At 37.8% G+C, this 22,780-nt stretch overlaps 1 protein-coding gene across 4 annotated transcripts in view; it reads left to right on the top strand.

The window, feature by feature from the left end:
- MDM4 (MDM4 regulator of p53) overlaps positions 1-21,368 on the top strand; it is a 35,918-nt gene extending 14,550 nt beyond the window's left edge. Inside the window, exons 5-10 of one of the 4 annotated variants that reach the window (XM_060231366.1) lie at positions 1,369-1,436; positions 2,162-2,249; positions 2,401-2,531; positions 4,032-4,178; positions 5,279-5,359; positions 15,855-21,368. In XM_060231366.1, coding sequence (XP_060087349.1) covers positions 1,369-1,436; positions 2,162-2,249; positions 2,401-2,531; positions 4,032-4,178; positions 5,279-5,359; positions 15,855-16,415 — 1,076 coding nt within the window. In that variant the 3' untranslated portion in view covers positions 16,416-21,368. Of the gene's footprint in view, positions 1-1,368; positions 1,437-2,158; positions 2,250-2,388; positions 2,532-4,031; positions 4,179-5,278; positions 5,360-15,854 lie in introns of all 4 variants that reach the window. The other 3 variants (XM_060231364.1, XM_060231365.1, XM_060231363.1) reach the window with 3 other exon arrangements.
- Positions 21,369-22,780: the final 1,412 nt, after the last annotated feature.

Raw genomic sequence — 22,780 nt, 5'->3', positions numbered from 1 at the left:
CAACTAAATGGAGGCTGAATAATAGGAATAGTGTACTGATTATACAGTTTGGTAGAACAGCTAATACACAGTGCATCTTCATTTAGATGCTACTGTCAGTGTGGTTCACTGTCTGTGTGGTATACAAATTATTTTTAAAGTCTGGAACATGAGTCAAGCCCCATTTTGGAAGATTTTAGATTTTTCTGTAGTTAGTGTATTCTTCATGATTAATCTGCAAACTAAATAAAATGCTGTTTGCAGTATTTGGAAAGTGAGAGGAAATTTATAATGCTATTTTTAAAAGCAGGGTAGCTTTTGCTCATTTACCACCTAACCAAAGTTACAAGACCTATTTTTACTACTTGTACTACAAAGTCACTGTGAATAGAATCTTCCCAGTGCATGTACTGAAGGTAAACATCATTCATATTGCCTTTCAGCTGTTGCATGGCATGTACTTTTTCTAAAATGGAGATTGTTCTCAGTGTTGGAAGACATGACTTCTTTGAAATGGTCCGCAGATTCATCATTAATCAGACTAGTGAGCAGTGTAAGCTTGCTCCCTATTCTAGCTTATCCATATATGGTTAGTAACTTGATAAGTTTCTGTATACTTGCATTGTGACTTAGAGCGTCTGTGTTCGCATGATCCTCACCCTTTTGTGTTTCTGGGGCCCTTTTAAAAAAGCAGTGCTGAGGCTAAACCCTTGGGCTGCCTGCTCCAACATCTTGATGTCCTATTCAGACACAGAAATTGGACTCTGCACTGGAAGAGTCCTTTTGGCTTCTCCTTTCAGAGCTTCCTTTAAAACTCTGGATGTTTGATGCTAGATAAGAGAAATCTGTAACTCCACATTGCTTCACTTTGCATCCATGTGCATATGAGGACATTTGTATCTGAGCTTCGGAAGGATGGAGGCCTCGCTGTTGCAAGGGAGAATTTTCAGTGTAGCTAGTTGATGACCGTCTTCCTGCCAGGGTGCAATAAACTAGCTAACGTATCTTCATGATGACTCAGTGCCACATCTATTTTCCACTTGAAAACTAAGAAGTTAAAAACATCTGGACATCCTTTCTTCAGTCTGTCATGGAACCCACAGCAGCTGAAGTTGCTGTCCTGGAAGGCCTGAATGAAAAGTAGTAAGCCAGTAAGCCAGAATGTGACTCATTCAGAGAAGGCAGGAAACTCAGGCTCTGAATGTAAGCTTACTAGGAAATGCAGTAGTGTTGCTGAATGAAAAAACCTATATTTTTGTTTATCTTAACACTTTTTGCCCACAGTTGCCAGGCTTGGGTTGTTGGTTGCTTGTCAAGGACCCCTCAATGTTTGTGAGAATGGTTATTACCGGGGAAGGTTTTTTTTCTTTTATTTTACCTGCTGTCTAGATGCTGCACAGAGTCATGCTCTCGCAAAGGATCAAAGCGTGGATAATCCAAGCCAAGATCACCTGAAGGTAAACCCAGTGCTGGGTGGTTTTCTTTTGTCGTACAGAGTGACCCTTCTCTGTACCTGTGCACGGTGGACTGCCAGAACTTTTGACTTGTTTGACTGGTAGGCTTTTGCCTTCCTCAGAAGTTCACAGGAGTCCACAGGGCAAGGACAGAGTGACCATTCTCTGTCTAACAGAGTTCCATTCTCTGTGTGTGTGTTTTTGGGGTGTACCACTTCTTGTCCTCAGTCACACCAGCTTGCTCTGTTAACTTGCCAGATAAGGTTTGTTGTCTTTCCTAGTCTTTCTCTCTTTGGAACAGAGATAGTGCTTTAGAAAAGATCCCTGTCTGGATTTGCTTAGTAGTAGCCTCCTTCTAATACCCTAGAAAATTTTAGGATAACTTAATTTGTTCCTACTTAACTTTGATTGAATTAACACAACTGCAGAGAAGTACATCTGATTTGAGATGGAGGTATTGAGATTCATATCACTAGTTGATCACAGATTTTAAACTCTTATCAATTTGGAAGATTTTTTTCCTGGGTTTCAGCTGTTTTACTTACATATGCTTTTTGATCATTGGCAATATTCTCAGACAGCTAATAATGTATTCTTGTGTACTCAGACTTTTACTGTTTAACTTATTGATGTTGCTCTGCGGCTGGTGACTCAGAAAGGAAGTGTTACATCCCTGTGTCTGTGTAAGTTCTGATTGGCTAATGAGTATCTTCCTTTGCTTTAAGCAGAGTAGCATAGAGAGGGCTTGCAACGCTGGACGAAAAGAGAACACATCAGCCATGTCTGCAACCAAAAACACATGTGAAGAAGATAAAGGTAAGTATGTGTGAAATGGCGACAGAGCATGATCATCACATTGTGGGTTGCTCTGTCTCTCACTTTCTGGGCTGTCCCAATCTGGTTTTGGCTTGTCTGTTAAAGTTGTAAACAGTCATATTTTATTCTTGTTTGATAGAGAACCATTCAGAAAAACAGCCCGCATTAGATCTAGTGCTTGAAGAATGGGATGTAGCTGGTCTTCCATGGTGGTTTTTAGGTAATCTGAGAAATAATTACAAGTCCAGAAGTAATGGCTCAACAGATATTCAGACTAATCAGGTAAATATTGATCAACAGGACTTGTGTGATGTGTGCAAACTATTCTTATAGGTCTCTTTCTAGGTTGATCTGTATTGCTGAAGTTATTAAGTATTTGATTTCATCTTTGGGTAAATGGAGGAGCCCCATGGTGTAGAGTGGTAAACTGCAGTACTACAGTCCAAGCTCTGCTCATGACTTGAGTTTGATCCCAGGAGAAGTCAGGTTAAGGTAGCTGGCTCAGCCTTCCATCCTTCCAAGGTTGGTAAAATGAGTACGCAGCTTGGGAGTAAAGTGTAAATGACTGGGGAAGGCAATGGCAAACCACCCTGTAACAAAAAGTCTGCCAAGAAAATGTTGTGATGTTACCCCATGGGTCAGTAATGACTCCATGCTTGCACAGAGGACTACCTTTACCTTGAGTAAATGGAATCAGGAATTGTTCCACTCTCCTGCATTACAGTCTGTGCAAGAAAGGATTCAGATATCCATGCTAGACTGCATGATTAGAAGTGCTTGAGGGTGCTTATGGCCTTGCTCCTTAAAAGAAGGTTGTCATAGTGGTCAGGAATGCCTTCTGTCTGCTCCATCTGGTTTGCCAACTCTCTTGTTATCTAGACTTGGCTGAAATGGCCATGCTGATCCATGCTTCTTCTAACCCCATGGTTGGATTAATAGAGTATGCTTCACTTGAGGCTGCTCTTTAAAGCCTAGAAACCACAACTGGTCCAGCGTGTGGCAGCCCAACTATTGTCAGGGGCTAGTCACCAGCAAACATGTTATGTATTTTGAAACAGCTACATTTGCTGCCAGGTTTTTTTCCAAGTTCACGGTGCTGGTTATGACCTTTAAAGCCCTTCAGGACCTTGGTCCCACATATTTAAAGGACTGTCTCCTTCCATACGTCCCTGAACGCCAACTATAGTTATCGGGCAGCCATTTGTTGGTTGTCCCACCACACAGGATGGCCTATCTGGCATTGACCAGAGGCCCAGCTTTCTCCATTGTGGCTCAGGCTCTGTGGAATGAGCTGCCTGAAGAGGTGAGTGGCCCCCCTCCCTGGAGATCTTCAGGAGGTACTGCAAGGCCTGCTTGTTTGCCAGGGCTTTTGAAGGGGGGTGGGGTTGACCAGCAGGCATTTTTAAAAGGAGGAGAGGGAATGAGTGATCCAGGGTGTGTGTGTTTTTTACTTTAGTTTTATCTGAAAATGTTTTAATTATTGTAAGCCATGATGAATTACAAAGAAAGGAATGATATGTGTGCTTTAATAATTTTTTTAAAAAAATACATTAATTAGGGGTAGAATTGAAGTAAAGCTACAAATACATGTCAAAGTATTAGAGTAGCTAGTTGATACAAGATTAAGAGCTGAGAGGACGTAAATTGTTAAATCAACTTTGCATCTTCTCCCATGTGGCTGAGGGGGAAGAACACCACATATATTGAAGCTGTACTTGAATACAATACTAACTAGAGCTATATTTCTGAAAAATGCTGTATGTCTTTCCTCCTTATCTGTAGGATATAGACACTGCTATTGTTTCAGATACTACTGATGACTTATGGTTTCTCAGTGAATCTGCTTCTGATCAGATAGGAGTCACAGTACCAACAAAAGGAGTTGACTGTGAACAAGCTAATGAAGAGGGAAAAGAGGATAGCAAATCGGTAAGGCCAAGACTGGATAAACTAGGACTAAGTGACTGCATTGTATGTCCTGATGTGTATAGATAGCACCTTTGTGCTTAATGTTTTGAAGTCAGTTGCTTTTAAAAAGCAGAGCCACATTTAAACTAAGTTTATATACATGGTCTAACTCTTACCACACATGAGATGACTGACAAATCACTTGATTTATGGTCAGTGTTGAGATCTCACAAACCATTCTTCTTTATTGCAGTAATTTAGAGGGTATTTAGCTAGCTAAATTATTTTTTTAACACAATAAGTTAAGCCTTATAGCAGCGATTTAACAATCCATAAGATTAATGCAATTTTGTGACTGAAGCAGAATTAACGTCACAGACCATATTATAGAGAATCTGCTGTAGAGTTGAGCAGAATCTGAGAACTGCTGTAGATCAGTAATGTTTAACCTTTGGCCCTGGAGAGCAAGTCTTTTCATATGATCTTTGGACAGTTGAAGTTGGGTCTGTATAAAATGAATGTTGTGACCTAGGAACCCATTGTTACTTACATGCCCATTTAAAAAGTAAAATGTGCAGATCACTTAGTTGAAATTGACTGTGGTACAGGTAGGTTTTTCAAGACCAGGTTTTAATGCTAGCATACTTTATATTAAAGGTTGATTTGGGTGTTGTAAATTTCCGAAATGCAGGCTACTTTTGTCCAGAAAGAGTATAAAAATGGGGTGTACATGATAATGAATTCACATGTGGCTAGATCATTGTGTTCTTATGCAAATTGTATATGTCTAGTTTGCTGAGTACATGTGATCATCTGCAGCTTTCCAGCACATGTACACCAACAATGCCTGTGATTTTACTGAAGAGATCAAGAGAGATTAATAATTTATGAAATTGTGGGGAGTGGTGCATCGTTAGAAAATGTGTAATCTGCTTCGAGTGTCAATGAGAGGCCAACTATAAATACAGTAAAAAAAAATTAAAAATCTACAGAAAGTACTGTTTTAGACTTTGATGTTAAACACATAATGTCATTTGTGTGGTACGTTGTTTGTCATTGAGTTACATAAAGCTGGTGTGTTTCAAAGACATTAGTATGGCTTACATCTGCTTTTATTGCAGGCAAGTGAAATTGCATCTTCTGAAGACTTTGAAGATTCACATTCTTTAAGCGATGATACAGACATAGACGGTCCCTCCACGGTATGTACACTTGGGAAGTAGAGTTATGGATTTGAGATGTGTCCATAATAGAAGTAGGAAGCATTTCTTTTTGTCAAATTTCTTTACTACATCCCTTTTAAATGCTCCCTAAGCAAAAGAAATAATATGTATTTCTTGTCCTTTTGGTACTATATTCAGAAGTACAGGGCTTGTCTATAATTTCTAGGATTTTTGTTGGAGGTTCTTAACTAATGGTAACTGCTTATTTTGTAAGCATCCAAGTAGGCAAATACAAGCTGAGCTCAAGAAGAAGAAAACAATGGTTTGCATAGCTCAGAAATCCCAAAACTGTGTGCTCAGTTGTATCTTTTCCTTCTAATTTCCTAACCCCCTTCTCATGGAGAGTCTGAGTTCATACTTTCTGTAGAACAAGGTTAATTAGGGTCTTACGTCTTTAGAACCAAGGTGCTCATTGGTATGTTTTTTCAAGGGAAAATGGGAATAATCAAAATAATAGTAAATCACAAATTTGTGTGTCCTAACCAATGTTTATTGTGAGTTCAAGCCTTTAAATTAGTGGAAAATATCAAAGTTCCTAACTGCCCCTCCCGCACTTAAGGGAGGCATCTAAAGGTAAATCCCTGAATGCTTGAAAATAACCCTGATTACATCCGGGTTAGATTTTTTCCCTGGGATGTGGAGGGAAGCTGGCAGACTAGATCTGGGAGACAGTAAATGCTTTCCTGAAAGACGGGGTGGTTGTTTCTGCCTTGAAGTGGGCAGTGGTACATTTGCTCCTAAAGAAACCTACTCTTGACCCAGGAGAATTGGATAACCACCCTCAAGTCTCAAATGTACTATTCTTGAGCAAGGTGATTGGGTGGCGGTTGGCCAACTTCAGGGATTCCTGACATAAGCATATTGTTTGGATCCATTCCAGTCTGGTTTCAGGCATAATTGTGGGACAAATGTTCTTGAACACCCTGGAGGATGACCTGCGCTGGCAGATGGATGCGAGGAGTGTTACATTGTTAATTTTTCTGGATCTCTTGTTGGCTTTCAATACTGTTGCTCACCTTTTGGGACAGGGGCTGGGAGGCACTGTTCTGTGGTGGTTCTGGTCGTACCTCAACAGTAGGCTTCAGTGTGCTGCTGGGGGACTTCTGCTGTTCCCTTTAACTCTGGAGTTAGGCTCCATCTTGTCCCCTGTGCTTTTTGACATTGATATAAAACCACTGGGAGAGGTCATCCAGAGATTTGGGCAGAGTTGCCACCAATGTGCAGATGACACTCACAGGGTTGCCACTTTCAGGAAAGTCAGGGAAATTGGTCTAAAGTCAGGAAAATTGTTATTAAAATATGTTCAAGCAGTGGATTTTTGACCTGCTGCAAGAGCATGATCTGTTCTTGTGGCAATTGGAATAGAGAAGTAGTGGAATAAAAGTAAAACTTAATGATGCCCTTTCCCAGCTCTACCTTTTTCTCAGCTCCACCCCCAGCAACCAGCCTAATGTGTTTGTTAAGCTGTGTCCCTCCATGATTTCCCAGGTCTGCCTGTAGCATTTGCAAAGCAACCAAAAACAACTGTGCCCCCCAAAAATCAAACACTTAATTACACTAGGAAAAATATTTCATTCTATAACTGCATGAGCATCAACAAGTTTTTACAACAGTATCAAAATGGTTAAAAGGAAAGTCCCACTGGGTGACTCTGAAGAAATTTTCAATCAATGTGTATTACTCCAAATTCATCTTGCAGTGCAGAGTCCAACCTTCACCTTCAAAAATTCACCTTCATGCGATCGCCAGCTTTATATCACGTTTCACTGATTACAGCTTCATAAGTCGATCAAAGCTGCCAATTGAGAATTTGGAAATGGGCATGTATGAGAGATAAATGCTGTTACAAGGTTATTTGTTTTAAACAATTTTATTGATAACATATGGTAACAATTTCCGTTAATAACTTCTTTTCATCTATCCCATATGCTTCTTTCTAAGCACCCCTCCCCCCGTTACTTGACCCCCGCCAGTGTTATTTACTAAAAATACTAACATTAAAAGGTACCCTTAATTACTAAGAACTAAAATTAATATTCTTCTTTCTTCTAAAGTTTAATCATTATCAAAAATTGTCCAAAGTCCTTTTACTTTCCACGCGTCTCCTACATAACTTCTAAATTTTTTCCACTCCCTTTTAAAGTCTTCTAAATCATAGTCTCTTAAAGTTCTTGTTAATTTGTTCATCTCACTCCATGTCATAATTTTTACAATCCAATCCCATTTTTTTTTTTGGTATTTTTTCTTGCTTCCATAACTGCGCATATAGTGTCCTAGCAGCTGAAAGTAAGTACCAAATTATAGTTCTACCCTCTTTTGGAAATGTTTCTATTTGTAATCCCAACAGAAAAGCCTCTGCAGCTTTCTTGAATTCATATCCCAAGATCCTAGAAATTTCTTGCTGGATCATCTGTCAATACTTTTTCGCTCTTTCACAAGTCCACCACATATGATAGAAAGAACGTTCATGTTTTTTGCATTTCCAACATGTGTCTGGCATCTTGTTATTCATCTTTGCCAATTTTTAGGAGTCATATACCATCTATACGTCATTTTAAAACAGTTCTCTTTAATACTCTGACATGTTGGAAGTTTCATAGAGTTCTTCCATAAAAATTCCCATGTATCCATCGGTATTTCTTTATTTACATTTATTGCCCATTTAATCATTTGAGATTTCACTACTTCATCTTCTGTACACCATTTTAAAAGTAACAAGTTTTTGAAATTAATTTTTCATTATCTCCAAGCAGATCTTTTTCCATTTCTGTTTGCTCTCGTCTTATTCCCTCAGTTTTAATATCGTTTTCCACCAAACTCTTTATTTGTTGCATCTGAAACCAATCGTATGTGTTATTCAACTCCACAGCAGTTTTCAATTCTATTTTGCCACTTCGTATTTTTAATAGTTGATTGTATGACAGCCATTTTTCCTCACCTGTCTCAGCTGTTATTTTTATCACTTCTGCTGGCACTATCCATAATGGTTTTCTTTCATCACCATATTCTTTCATCACTGTATGTGTTGTGAGCCACCCTGAGCCACCTCGGTGGGAAGCGTGGGATATAAATCGAAATATAGATAAATAAATAAATATTTCTTATATTTCATCCAGGTATTCAACAAATTATTTCTTATATAATGGTGAGAGAAAAAACTATCGCATCTTTTTCTTCCCATAATACATACAAGCGTGCCAGCCGAATTTATTTCCATGACCTTCCAACATTAAAAGGTTTTTATTCAACAGCGTCACCCAGTCTTTTATCCACACTAAACAAACTGCTTCATGATATAATCTTAAATCTGGTAGTTGGAATCCTCCTCTTTCTTTAGCATCTATTAAAACTTTCATTTTAATCCTTGGTTTTTTCCCAGCCCATACAAATTCCGAAATCTTCCTTTGCCATTTGTTAAATTGTTTACTGTCTTTCACAATCGGAATAGTTTGAAACAAATACCTTATTCTCGGCAAAATATTTATCTTAATTGCAGCTATTCTTCCAAGCAATGACAAGTTAAGCTTATTCCATTTTATCATATCTTCATCCATTTTACGCCATAGCTTTTCATAGTTATTTTTGAACAGGTCAATATTCTTCATTGTTATTTCCACACCCAAATATTTTACTTTAGAGGTAACTTCACATCCTGTTAGTCTCTGCAACTCCTTTTGTTTATTTACTTGCATATTTTTACATACAAATTTTGATTTTTCTTTATTAACATAAAATCCCGCCAGTTCTCCATATTCTTGTATTTTAGCTAACAACAAAGGTGTTACTTGTGTAGGATTTTCATTTATAAACATTGTATCATCTGCAAATGCTCTATATTTGTAAATAAATCCTTTAACTCTCAACCCTTCTATTTCTTTATCATCTTGTATTTGCATCAATAAAATTTCAAGAGTCATTATAAACAGCAAAGGTGAAAGCGGACAACCTTGTCTTGTACCTTTGCTGATTATCATTTTATCTGAAAGATCTACATTTATACATAACCTTGCACGTTGTTCAGTATATATTCATCTTAATTGCAGCTATTCTTCAAAGCAATGACAAGTTAAGCTTATTCCATTTTATCATATCTTCATCCATTTTACGCCATAGCTTATCATTCTTATAAAGTTTTCCCCCAACTCTATTTTCTCCATTACTGCAAACATAAAGTCCCAGTTCAAATTGTCAAAAGCTTTCTCTGCATCCGCAAAGAATAATGCAACTTCCTTCTCTGGATGTCTTTCATAATATTCTACAATATTTACAACAGTTCTAATAGTGTCTCTTATTTGACTTTTAGGGAGAAATCCTGCTTGGTCTTCCCTTATGAAATTTAACAAATATTGTTTAAGTCGTTCTGCCAAAATTCTTGTATATATCTTATAGTCATTATTGAGTAATGAAATTGGTCTATAGTTCTTTACATTCGTGACATCTCTATCTTCCTTAGGAATCAAAGAAATTACAGTTTTCTTCCATGTATTTGGTATTTTCCCTTTTATTCTTATCATATTCATCAATTTTTGACGTTTCGGTACTAATTCTTCTTTAAAAATTTTGCCCTGGCCCAGGTGCTTTTCCAATTTTCATTGCATTAATCGCTGCTTCAATTTCTATTTTTTCAATTGGATCATTCAAAATTTGTTTCATATATTCAGTTAAGGGTGCTATTTTAATCTTTTGCAAATACACGTCCATCCTTTCCTTATTTACTTTAACACCTTTAAATAATTTAGCATAGTCCTTGAAAAATTCTCTCTTTATTCCTTCTTGATCTACCATCTCTCTTCCATCAACCACAATTTTATTAATAATTTTACTTCCTCTCTTTTTCTTCAGTTGCCAGGCCAAACACTTTCCAGGTTTATTCGCTCCCTCAAAGGACTTCTGTTGTAATTTTTTAAAATTCCATTCCAATTCCTTATTTAACAAATGTCTCATTTGTGTTTGTAGTATTGTAATTCTCTTATAATTTTCTTTTTCCCTGGCCTTTTCCTTAGTCCCCCTTCTTTTTTCTTTATTTCATTTTGAATGTCCAACATCTGTTTTTTCTTTTGCCCTTTTGCCCTTATTGTTTAATGTAATCAATATTCCTCTCATTATGGCTTTATAAGCATCCCACACCATCTGAAATTCTATATCATCTTTATCATTTATTTGGAAGAAAGCTTTAGTTTCATTTTCTAGAGATGTCACTAATTCTTTATTTTGTAGTAAATTTTCATTTAATCTCCATCTTCTCACTTTTTTAGACAATTTTGTAATCCATAATATTGGGTTATGATCTGCACCTATCTTCGGTAAGATCTCTATTTTCTTAGTTATAAGGCCTAAGTCCTTTGTACCCCATAACATGCCAGTTTCGGGGAAAGTATTATGTCTTGCTGAAAAAAATGTATAATCTCGTACTTTAGGATTAAATTTTCTCCATATGTCTTCCAAGTTTTCTTGTTTAACCAGTTCAAAGAAGGATTTTGGCAATTTTCCTTATTATTTTTTTCCAGATCTGTCCAATGTATTCTGAATTGTTCCATTAAAATCTCCCATAATCATGACCTGGTCGTATGTCACTTCATCAAGTTGTTTTATAATGTCTTTTAAAAAAAATCTTTTGCACCATTTGGTGCATACAGTCCCAATAATAAGATTTTTTCGCATTTATTATTACTTCTACTGCCACAAATCTTCCATCTTTATCTTTAAATATTATTTTTGGGTCCAATTCTTGCTTAATATAAAAAATCACACCCCTTTTCTTCTGTTCAGCCAGTGAAAAAAATTCCAGTCCCAATTGTTTATTCCATAAAAATTTATAATCCTTTTGTTTAATATGAACTTCTGTAAGCAAATTATATTAGTTTTGTTTTTTAATCCAATGAAATATTGCCTTTCTTTTTTGTGGTGAATTTAGTCCATTTACATTCCAAGATAATAATTTATAATCCATCATGGTGCAAATTCTTCTCTTCATAAAATTTACGCAGCTCCTGTGTATTTGTAATTGTAATCCTTCTTCCGTGTAGCTCAAAGCTCAGACCTTCAGGTATTATTCATCTATACCTCATTCCATTGTCATGTAGTTTTTCTGTTAATTTCTTATATGTTCTCCTGTCATTTATCACTTTGTCTTGGCAATTCTTTCATTATTCTTATACTGCTTCCTCCCACTATCAATATCTTTTCAAAATTTTTATTCAAGATTTTCCCCACCATTTCTTTTGTAATATATCTTATAACCACATCTCTTGGTAAGTTATTTTTCTTGGCATATGATGAATTCACTCTATACATATAATCATACATATTTCTAGTCCCTTCAGGATCTTCCTCCAAGAAATCAGCAAGAAAACATGTTCTTTTAAGTCTGTCCCTTCTTCTTCAGGTACTCCTCTCAGATGTATTTGCGTCTCCATCAATTTACAGTCATGGATTGTTATTTTTTCTTGCATTTTTAATAAGGTGGAATCCTGGAGTTTAACTTTCCCTTCTACCTCCTGCACTTTTTTTTGACACCACCCCTGTTTCATTTCTAAGCTCTTCCATTTCTTTTATTAAAGTCCCCAATATCTTTTTTAAGTTCTTTTTTGCAAGCATTTATCATCTTTTCCACCCCTTTCATCATCCTAGCTTCCATTGCTTCCAGCTGATCTTGCATCTTCTCCAATGAGGCAGCCCTTGCATGGGTTACCTTTGACTGACATTAAAAAAACTGCGAAAAATTTGATATCACCAAATTAAATTTCAACTATCCGGTTTGATAGATTAGAACCTGCCCTTTCAAATGAGCCTAATTTCGCCGTCCTCCGACCTTCCCAGGCTCAGATATTACTTTTTTAATAATAAAAATGGCCGCCAATGTTTTTCTATGGTAATACAATCCTAGAGTAGGTCCAATAGTTACTTCCTGCTTTGATTGCCCCAAGTCATGTTCTCAGTGGTAACTTAAGTCTCACGATACTTGACGTATTTCCTGTGTTGACTGTAGAAACTGCAGATCTCTGACGATGGTGCTTTCACTCCACGACCGCAGGTAGACAAAACAATAAATTCCTTTCCAATTTTTAACACTGTCCTTAATTTAACAAAGTCCAAAATTCACCCCTTCTCCTCTTCTTCCAAGCTTTCAAACTTTCTCTTTCCCACCTTCTAATATTATTTTGTTTGTTTTAAATTGTCCCAGAATGGTAGGTAACAATCAGTACCTTTTTCTAAGGCTATCCAGATCAACACTGGTCTCATACAGCACCAGATGTTTAGCAGTCTCAAAGAAGATTAGGCTCTTCTCAAGCTTATGTTAAATAAATGACTCTGTAAGCTTCTGCAGATGATGAATATGCAACTATTCTCCGGGGATCCCTCAAAGCTTCAAAGGAGCCCCCCCCCCGGGACTCCCTTTTAGCCAAGGTAAATCACCTCAAAGTTTCCTGTGCATATCTTGGACTAATCTCTCACTGAGAAAAGTAGGCAGAAGGCAAAAATTTGCCCTTTACTACCCCGAACAGAAGCTCCAGTCTGCCCCCCTTAGAGAGGCAGGTCAGCTCAGCATTCTCCAAATCCCGGAATGCTGTTACAAGGTTATTTGATCAGTTTATGAAAATGCTGTAATCAGTGAAACATGATATAAAGCTGGCAATCATGTGAAGGTGAATTTTTTCCTTTAAAATAGATATCTGAGGTTGGACTCTGCACTGCAAGATTAATTTGGAGTAATACACTCATTGAAGATTGAAAATTTCTTCAGAGTCACCCAGTGGAACGGACATATTATTAGTGGGACTTTCCTTTTAACCATTTTGATACTGCTGTAAAAACTTGTTGATGCTCATGCAATTATAGAATGAAATATTTTTTCTAGTGTAATTAAGTGTTTGATTTTTTTGGGGGGGGCACAGTTTTTGGTTGCTTAGCTATACTGTGTTGTCACTGTGTTTTCTTCCTTCTGTAGCATTTACAAAGCAAGGCTAGTTTAAACATTTAGCAATATACAAACTTTAAACATCTAACTGTTTTCATCCCTACCTGCTAGTACTGCATTTAACTTCTATATAAAGATAAGCATGTTTTTGGGTCATGCTTGTGTATGGAATGGACGTTTTGTCTCCTGCTAAACCCAGCACAGAGTTGCAAATGAGTTTTCCCGCTGTTGGATTTCACGGACAACTAGCACTTTTTGCTCTGCATCCTGCAAAGCAAATTTTGCAGATGTGATTGCTTGTTCCTGCTGGAGTTTACAGAGTACCCAGCTCTCTCACCCTCTCTCCTGACTTGTCCCATGCATAAAGGTTGCAAATGAGGGTTGTCTGCTTCTCTAGATTGCAGAAACATCACCTCCTTTCTTGCTACTGATCTGCTCATTATACTTTCTGGAACCAGAAAGTGAAACTTTCCCAGCTTTGGAAAGTTCCTACTTGTTAGCATTCAGAGTTTACTTGATTTGAAGTTTGTATCTTGGTGTAATCATTGGTGCAGTTGCAAAACAGATGTTGCTGCAGTTAGTATTGAAAGAAGCTGATATTAAATCTCTTACTTTGACAAATATTTTTGCAGTTGAGACTTGTGTAGTTGTAGAGTGGAACATTTCATTAAGCCTTGCATTAATGCAACATGACCTATTCATTTTTTAACTTGTGGTTATATTTGAATGGTGGTCAGGGAAATTGACAAATGTTGGTCATGGAAAGTCAAGGAAATGAAAAATAAAATTTTAGTGGCAACCTTGCACTCAGCTCTGTCTTGTGCTGTCAGTTGATCCTAGAGAAGCTGTGGAAGCTGTGAACAAGTGATTGGAGATTGTTTTAGAATGCAAGAATGCTAACAAGCTGAAACTTAATCCTGACAAAATGGAGGCGCTACTAGTGGGGAAAGGTGTGACCCAGGAAATGGATTATCCCCTGTTCTGGATGGGGTTGCATTTATAGGAGCAGATTCATAGCTTGGGGGTGTTCCTGGGTCTGGGCCTGCTGTGGGATGAAGAAGTGGCAGCAGTGGCCAGGAATGCTTTTCAGCTGGTGAGCCATCTGTGTCCCTTTCTGGGCCCAAAAGATCTTGTCACTGCAGTGCATGCTCTGGTAACATCTAGATTAGATTACTGCAATGTGCTCAATTTAGGGCTGCATTTGAAGACAATCTGATATGGGGCTGCATTTGAAGACAATCTGGAAGCTATAGTTGGCGCAGAATGCAGTGGTCAGATTGTTGACTGGAGTGGGTCAGTGGGACCATATCACTCTAGTCTTGTTCCACACACACTGGCTTCTAATTGCTTCCGGGCTTTGTTCCAAGGTGCTGTTATTTCCCTTTAAAGCCCTATATGTCTTGGAGCCAGGATTCCTTAAGGATGACCTTCTCCCATATGAATCTACCCATCCACTCTGGTCATCTTTGGAGGCCTTGCTTTGGTTTCCCCTGCCATCTGAGGCTGAATGGGTTACAACCTGAGAAAGTCTTTCAGTTGCGGCACTAAAACTTTGGAACTCCTTCCCCAGGGAAATTTGTCCATCTGTTGGTGTCTTTTACCAGCAGGTGAAGTTTTTTGTTTCATTTGGCATACCTCCAGTAATGGTTATTGGCTCTTCTTCTTGGTTTTGGTGGTATTGGTTATGTCTATATTGAATAGTTTTATGATTTTAAATATTTAATTGTTCAAATGTTTCAGTGTTTTTATGTGCACTGCCTCTGGTACACTGAGTGGGTAGAAAGGCAGCATTAAATAAATAAAACTGTTTACAGCTGGGGTGACCAAACTGTGGCTTGGGAGCCACGTGTGGTTCTTTCACACACGTGTGAAGTCTCCACTGCACCATTGGCAGGCTTGGAGAAGGCATTTCTCTCTTTAAATCACTTTTCCAAGCCAAACCAGCTGGCAGCTTGGAGAATGCATTTAAAGTAAAAGTTTCTTTCTTTCCACCTTGCCCTCCCTCCCCCATCTATTTTCCTTCCTGCCTAACTTCTTGCCTGATTCCCTGCTATCTAATGTTCATGTCTTGCGGCATCTGATGTTTGTTCTATGTGGCTCTTATGTTAAGCAAGTTTGGCTATTCCAGTTTAGAGTATATACCAATTTAACAGGTTGGGCTTTTCCTGATGTTAGATAACTGAAAAGATATAAGGTGACATTGCTATATTGGGTGATAAGGTAAGTTACCAGCAATTTTGTAGATTCAGCATAATTTGTATAATTATAGAGCCTGAAAAATATTCTTCTGATTTGAAAGACTACATGTCCTTTAATTTAGAATATGGCATTAGAAATATAATATAGTGAATGGAATGAGAAATGGTCATTCTCCAAAGATATCTGAGAAGCAGGTAGAATAAACATTCAGTGAAGGGCTATCTAGCTAAGACTTATATGTCAGTCTTGAGTTTGGGACAAAATGCCAGTACTGATGGTGTTTCTTAAATGCCTTCTCCTTAAAGAGGGAGAAGAGCAGTCTATGGTTTGGTTTAATTGCCTCCTTTTGCTTATCAGGACTGTTGGCAGTGCACCAAATGCAAGAAGTTTAACTCTCCCATCAAACGGTACTGTTTCCGTTGCTGGGCCTTACGGAAAGATTGGTTCTCTGACTGCCCTAAGCTGGTTCACTCTGTCTCTACATCCAGTATTGCCACAATGCAAAGTAAAGACGACACAGAAGGGATGGATGTCCCAGACTGCCGAAGAACAGTCTCTGCTCCAATTGTACGACCCAAAGATCTGTGCAGAGCAGAAGTTAAACCCCACCAAAGCCCTAGAAGCCCTGCAGACTCCATGCACCTGGCACAAGGGTTTGAAGTCAAACAGTCTTTGCTTCAGTTTAGCAAGTACAAACAAAAGGAGGAGGAGGAAGTCCAGTCCCTTGAGTGTAACGAAGAATTGCTGAAGCCTTGCCTAGTGTGCCAGAAGCGGCCACGGAATGGAAATATTGTCCATGGAAGGACAGCTCATCTAGTGGCCTGTTTTACCTGTGCAAAAATGTTGAAGAAGAGACGATTGCCTTGCCCAGCATGCAAGAAACAGATTCAGATGGTGATCAAAACTTTCATTGCCTAATTCTATCACTCGATGCAGGAATAATAATAGTCTGCCCATGGAAAACTGCCGGAAGGTGCTGTTATATTTTTAATTATAAATGTTAACTGTGAATTAAAAAAGACTTCCTCAAGGTATTTCATAATGAATACAAAACAGGCAGTGTTCTTAATATATACAAAGTGATAACTATCATATAGTTTGCTTTATGTTGAAAAAGCTTGTATGTGACCTGCTTGATGAAAGCAAGCTGTTTGTGCTATTACTAGTCAGTTTGACATGGCAATAAGTTGAAGTGTGCGGTTACGTAGAATAGTGCCATTTCTAAAGTCTGGGGCTTGATTGCACAAATGCATCAAACTTTTAGAAGGCACCTTAATTTCAAGGAGGATTTAAGTTGGATGTTTATTTAAACAGCTTACTTTGCACACCCTTAAATAGCAAAATGCTAATGATAGCTATCTGATTATGTTGGTCAGTTCTTGGAAAGGTCATCCTGAATTTTTAATTTGTCACTGTTCCTGGGTTTTGAGAAGACTATTACGTTGAAGCTTAATCACAAATCCTGCTTTTTCTTCCATTGCCCCTATAAAATAAAATTTAAAAATCAAACATAGTTGCTGAATACTAGTAGAGTTTTAGAGTCTGAAGATTACTGTAGTCCTCTAGGAAAAAGCATGCTTTTTTCATTTACTGTTGAAAAACTATAACTACTAACTTTGGCCTTTTAGAAAATCTGCCTGGAGAGAGCATCTCCTTGAGAGTTCAAGGTTTTTCAGGACCTTTGCTGTTTTGTTGGTTTATTGGTTTAAACACATTGTAAATTGTCACATTCATGTTGAATGTTATATCTAAACTTCAGGTTGTAAGCTGTACCTTGATGTGAATTGTGGAGCTGTCTTTCAGCCCCAAACCTTATTTGAATATCATTCTCCTCAGAGCATACTTATGAATTGGGATCAGACTTGAGCTGCTTATGAGAATGATGACGGTTTAAAGTTTTTTGGAGAATTTATATTCCCATATAGTCATTACAAGTATTAAGCAGTGGGGAACGCATTGGAAGTGTTGCTGTAAGCATATTTTGAATGGGGACGTCTTCTTTAAGAATTTATGGAGCACCCTATGCTGGAAGAATAATTGAAGCAGGACCCTTTAAGTCGACTACCTGCACATCGGGACTCCTTGCTTGGAAGATTATTTATGAATTTTGTAATTCCTTTTTGTTAATTTGTATATATGCACCATTATTACATAGTAATTTGGTCACTACAACCTGTGGTTGTTTATATCATTGTTTCTTTCTATCCCTGCAACAGGCATCCCTGATGGAATTAAAGATCTATGTTCTGATTGTACAATTGTTACCTTTCAGCACTAGAGGAATAATAGTCCCTCTGGCTGTGCCTGTTTTACTGGCACTGAAACACCTGAGTAGCCATATTTTTGATTTCTCACTTTGTGTAGGCTCTACAAAGAACCATGTGTGAATAGGGTTTAAAGACACAGCTAACCAACATTTAGTCCTGTTTGAGTGAGAGTTAGGTGTTGCAGACTTCAAGTTTTCAGAGCTTCTTCCAGTTTTCTAAATAGTATATTTTCTAATAACACTTTAATATTTTTTTTAAGCCAGACAAGTTATTATCTCCCTATCTAATCACATAACTGTCCGTGTGATATCTGAAGAAATTTGCTCTTGTTGAGTGTGGTGCTGTTTTAAAGTACAGGCTATTCTGCTTTTCAAGCCTCACTGCCAGTACCCCTTTAGTAGTATGAGGGAAATATATTTAAGCATTTTAAAATAATCTTGCATAGCCTTGTATTTAAGGTTGAATAAATACCCTTCTCAAACTCATGTATGCACCACCCAGTGTAGTTTGAATAGCCACTCTGCTACAGATACTGCATTTTCAGCTGCCCAGAGACAAGGTGCATGTAATAGAATTTAAGATGAATTTTTTATTCTCTTGGGAGTGACTGCTGAAGACTCTGACCTTGCTGTTGATCCTTGCTCATCCTAATTGGTTCCTACTGTGTAATCCAGGCCTTGCTGTTGAGCCTTCCTCTGCTTAGTTGGTCTCTTGCTGTGTTCTTTTTTCCCCAGAGTGAAGCTTAGGTTCTGGGATTTGTTTTCTGCAGATCAGTGTTTGGTAGGAGCAAATGGTACAAAGAGAGATAGCTGTGTACAAATTACAGGTAGGAATCTAGGAATTGTTCAGGATGTGCAGATTATTTTAATCTCTACCCATCCTTCCCCATCATTTACTCCTGCTTCAGAGCCATGTTAAGAGAGATCAGTGAAGTGAGGTATCTTGCACTTTAGAACCATTAATACAGGTCAGCAATCTGCATCTTAGACTTCATTTGCTGAACTCATTGGAATCACATTAGGATTGCTTCTCACAACCAAAAAAAGTTCCTGAGGGTATACAGTTCACCTGGTCCTCAACCCCAGCTACAGGAGGCATTCCTGTCTTTTGTTGCTTTCCTCTGTAATTTTTTTTAATGGCTTACAATTCCCTATACCACATAGCTATATTGCAAGGATCTGGAAACTATTCTCCCTTACATTGCTGAAAGAACTTGCTGCTTCAAGTTGAAAATGAGAGAGACTAGCACATACCATATATTGGCCTGTGATGATCGCTGGATTTAATTATAGGCTTTAAAGTTGCAAAGGCAAAGTAAGGAATAACTTCTGTTCATGTAAAATTGCTATTTTCCTATCTGTAGCTGTATGAAATACTTTTCTGTATTTGTTACGTGGTTCTAAATTTAATGGAGGGGGGAGCATGAGATTGGAGCTAGGAACCCCTCTACTACCTAAATAATATTTTGGTAGGTAGTTCCTGTTCTCTGATGTTTATTTTCTTGCAAATCATCTTTTTTAAAAAAGGAAAATAACCAATCTATACTTACATCAAATATACCGTAATTTGCAAGTGGTAAAATTTTAAACAAGGCAGTATATTAAACAGTGCAGGAGTCATATTATTTTAAAACAATTAAAAAAAAAACACCTTGGAGGTGAAAATACAGAGTTAGTAACTTGCTCAAATAATTGAGACAAAAATAGAAGTTGTTGCACCTCATCCTTCTAAGGAATTGCCTATAGTTGATCAGCTGATCATTGAAGAAGGTTGTGAAAATGCAGCATTCCAAGAATTCGCCTGTAGATGGGGCAGAAGTAATATTGCTCAAATGCACATTTTTGTCTGTTTTGCAGGTATATTAATATTGCTTTATGGTGCAGTTATTCTACTTTGGTTTTTTTTAAATGTATACTTAATGGTAGGCTAGAAGTAGCTTTGAACATTATATGGAGAGTAGTGAGGGATCTTTTCAAAGTAGCATGTAAAAGTATTGGGAAGGATTACGTTTCTCCCCATGAAAAAGGATGTATGTGTTTTCCCTTTGCATAAACTTATGTTCCCTTCTGACATTGCCCTGCACCGTGTATGTACTAAATATCCATTTCCTGTTTCTTCATAGTGTTGCTATAAACCCACTGTGTTTTATAGATCTGTTAATCTCAGAATCTGTGCAGTTCCATTTGTATTTTGGTTTTTGTGTAATGTAGATGCACCTTGGGAAAAGCTTTTGACAACAAATAAGTGAGCTGGTATCAGTTTGTTGTTTTGTGTAAGTGATGAATATTTTTATTGAAATTATATTGAGAGTTGTATTTCAGATGTCTGTTTTCATTTTGTGGGTCAAAGCTATATATTTCCCTGTAACCCAAAAGAATTTTCAGATGACCCTAGTCCAGTTAAATAGATGTACACCCAGATCATATTTTTGGCAGCAACATATAATACTCTGAAAATACAGGTCAGCCCACAGTCAACACTGGTGGACTGCACCAGATATATTTATAATATTCAGTTGCTGGATCATAGTCAATGGGGTAGTTACTAAATTGAAATGTATTATACTACTGTCTTTAATGAGAGCCAGTTTAGTGTAGTGGTTAAGTGCGCAGAGTCTAATCTGGACAAACTGGGTTTGATTCCCCACATTCCACATGCAGTCAGCAGGGTGACCTTGGGTCAGTCACAGTTCTTTCAGAACTGTTATCTTAAAACCATTCTCTGAGCCCCACCTACTTCACAGGGTATCTGTTGTGGGGAGAGGAAGGGAAGGAGATTGTAAACAACTCTGAGACTCTGAGTGAAGGAAGGGGTATAAATACAATCTCTTATATTCTAATTCTATGTAATGCCGATTATTCATTTCTGTTCAAAATAGCAGTTAAGTAATTTGAAAAATTTTATCAAGAAGAGTGTTTTAAAAAATGAGGGCCAGTTATATAAAGCCTCATAAGAGATTATAAAGCTATAGTTAACCAAGATTAGTTAAACATGAGGGAAGACTGGGTTAATCTGGGTTTGTCAAGTTTCCTAATAGATTTTAAGATGCTAGAAAGTTCAGAACTTTCCATTTATCTCCATCATCCACATCAAAGAGATCCCTATCATGCAATATTGAGGCTAAAATGGGAGCATAAAATTAGGTCCCTTTTATAACCTGTCAGATTACCAGTAGCTATAAGGGCTGATATTGAAATAAATGTTTAGGTAAAAGTGTAGTCAAAAAGTCACTTTTGCATACTGCTCTTCGGGTGGAAAGTGATTCCTAACTCTTCACACCAAATATCAGCTCAACATGACACCTAAAAAGGTAAAGGTAGTCCCTTGTGCAAGCACCAGTCTTTTCTGACTCTGGAGTGATGTTGCTTTCACAACGTTTTTACATTACGCATAGCACCTCTAAAAATGTAGCTACATGAATATGAAGCTTTAAGCACAGGAGTTGCAAATGGATAGAGAGAATCTTCATTGAGCTTCACTTCAGGATAGTTAAAAGTGCTGCTAAACTAGACTGACTATATGCATATTAAATGTGTGTATTTAACCTCCATTTTGCTTTAGATGTTTATTTTTGATGGAAAAAATCTTAACAAATCAGACTCTTGTGGATGTGATGAGATGTTATGTTCAATATGTGGCTATCATTGTTTAGAATTAGTTCTGTAGCTTTCTTCTCATTTGTGATGTGATCACATGGTGATTTTCCCCATATTTGCTTGGCATTATTGGATGATGCCAGTGAAGGAGAGGCAACATGGACAAGCATGTCTAAACATTACTGGGGAGAGGAAGAAACTGTTTCCCGCAGTAATCCATTGTTAGGCTACTTATCTAGCACTGGGCCAGATCATTAATCCCATTTTAATTCTGTCTTTTTGTTTTTCATTTTCTTATGTAGTGGGAAGTTGTTCAGTAGAAGTGGGAGTGGGGGTGTGGTCAAACATTATCTTGCTGCTTCAATGACACCATAGGCTGAATTGGCCATATACTTTGTAATTTTTGTGTTAAAATAAAATGGAAGTGTGTGACTTCTCTGATCGATTTTCTCTTAGAAGGAGCTGTTCACATCTGAGGTGATTTAACTCTTGAAGTCTTAAATACTGAGCAGCACTGAGGTTAAGCAATGAGAGAAAATAATCGGTGTGCTCTGTTACATATCTGGCTGGAAAAAAAGGCAAATGCTTATAGCAGAAAGCATCATAAATGGCAACTTCAGCAAATACTTCTGTCTCCAAGATAGACTTCTTAAAGCTTGCAGTGTTTGGTGATCAGTTGTCCCAGTTACATATTACAGCATCTTTAATCTTAGTAAATTTACTTTTGGTATGTTCACTGCCCTATTACTAGATTTCATGTGCATGGTTCTAGAATTGTGTATTGTTGCCACAGGGACAGAGCAGCCATAGTGCCTGAGGTCTTGGTTGGATCTAAAGCAACACGGCTTGCCTTTCTGATCACCCTTCTCCCGTAGCTTCTTAAAATTCTATTCTTGGGGATTGAGTACTTTCAGCAAGATCAATTTTGATATGGGACAGCCATCACAATACAGACTGAACATAGCACAGTACTTGGCAATATGTCTTAAAGCAACACTGACCGGAAAACCTCAGAGCAGCTACTTCTTTGCTAGAGACATCATAACTTGGCAAACTAACTTCAAAACTCTTTAGTTTTCCCTGTCCTTATATTGTATGTTCTGGCTGTATTACAACTCCCACTTTGTGACCTGCAGGTGGGTGTGTGTGCTTAACCAAATGACTGAGGTATTCCACTGCACTGATTGTATATTAATGTTAACTGTTGGGAAGGTCTGAATAAGCAGCCATGGGGGAGAGGGGCGGGGCGTTGCGGCAGATGGCGGATGCCTGAAAGTGCAGCTCCTTCCACAATCCATATAAATCACTCCTCCTCCGGTCCCTGGACCCTTCGCCGCCACCAAGAGATGGTCAAATGAAACCTGGGTATGTCCACTACGAAAAAGAACTCCCAGGATTTGGTCCAATATCTCCAATCAAG

Source organism: Heteronotia binoei, chromosome 2, assembly GCF_032191835.1.
Source record: "Heteronotia binoei isolate CCM8104 ecotype False Entrance Well chromosome 2, APGP_CSIRO_Hbin_v1, whole genome shotgun sequence".
Lineage (NCBI taxonomy): Eukaryota > Metazoa > Chordata > Lepidosauria > Squamata > Gekkonidae > Heteronotia > Heteronotia binoei.
Note: the sequence above shows the minus strand (reverse complement) of the source record. Positions and strands in the feature narration are given on the sequence as shown.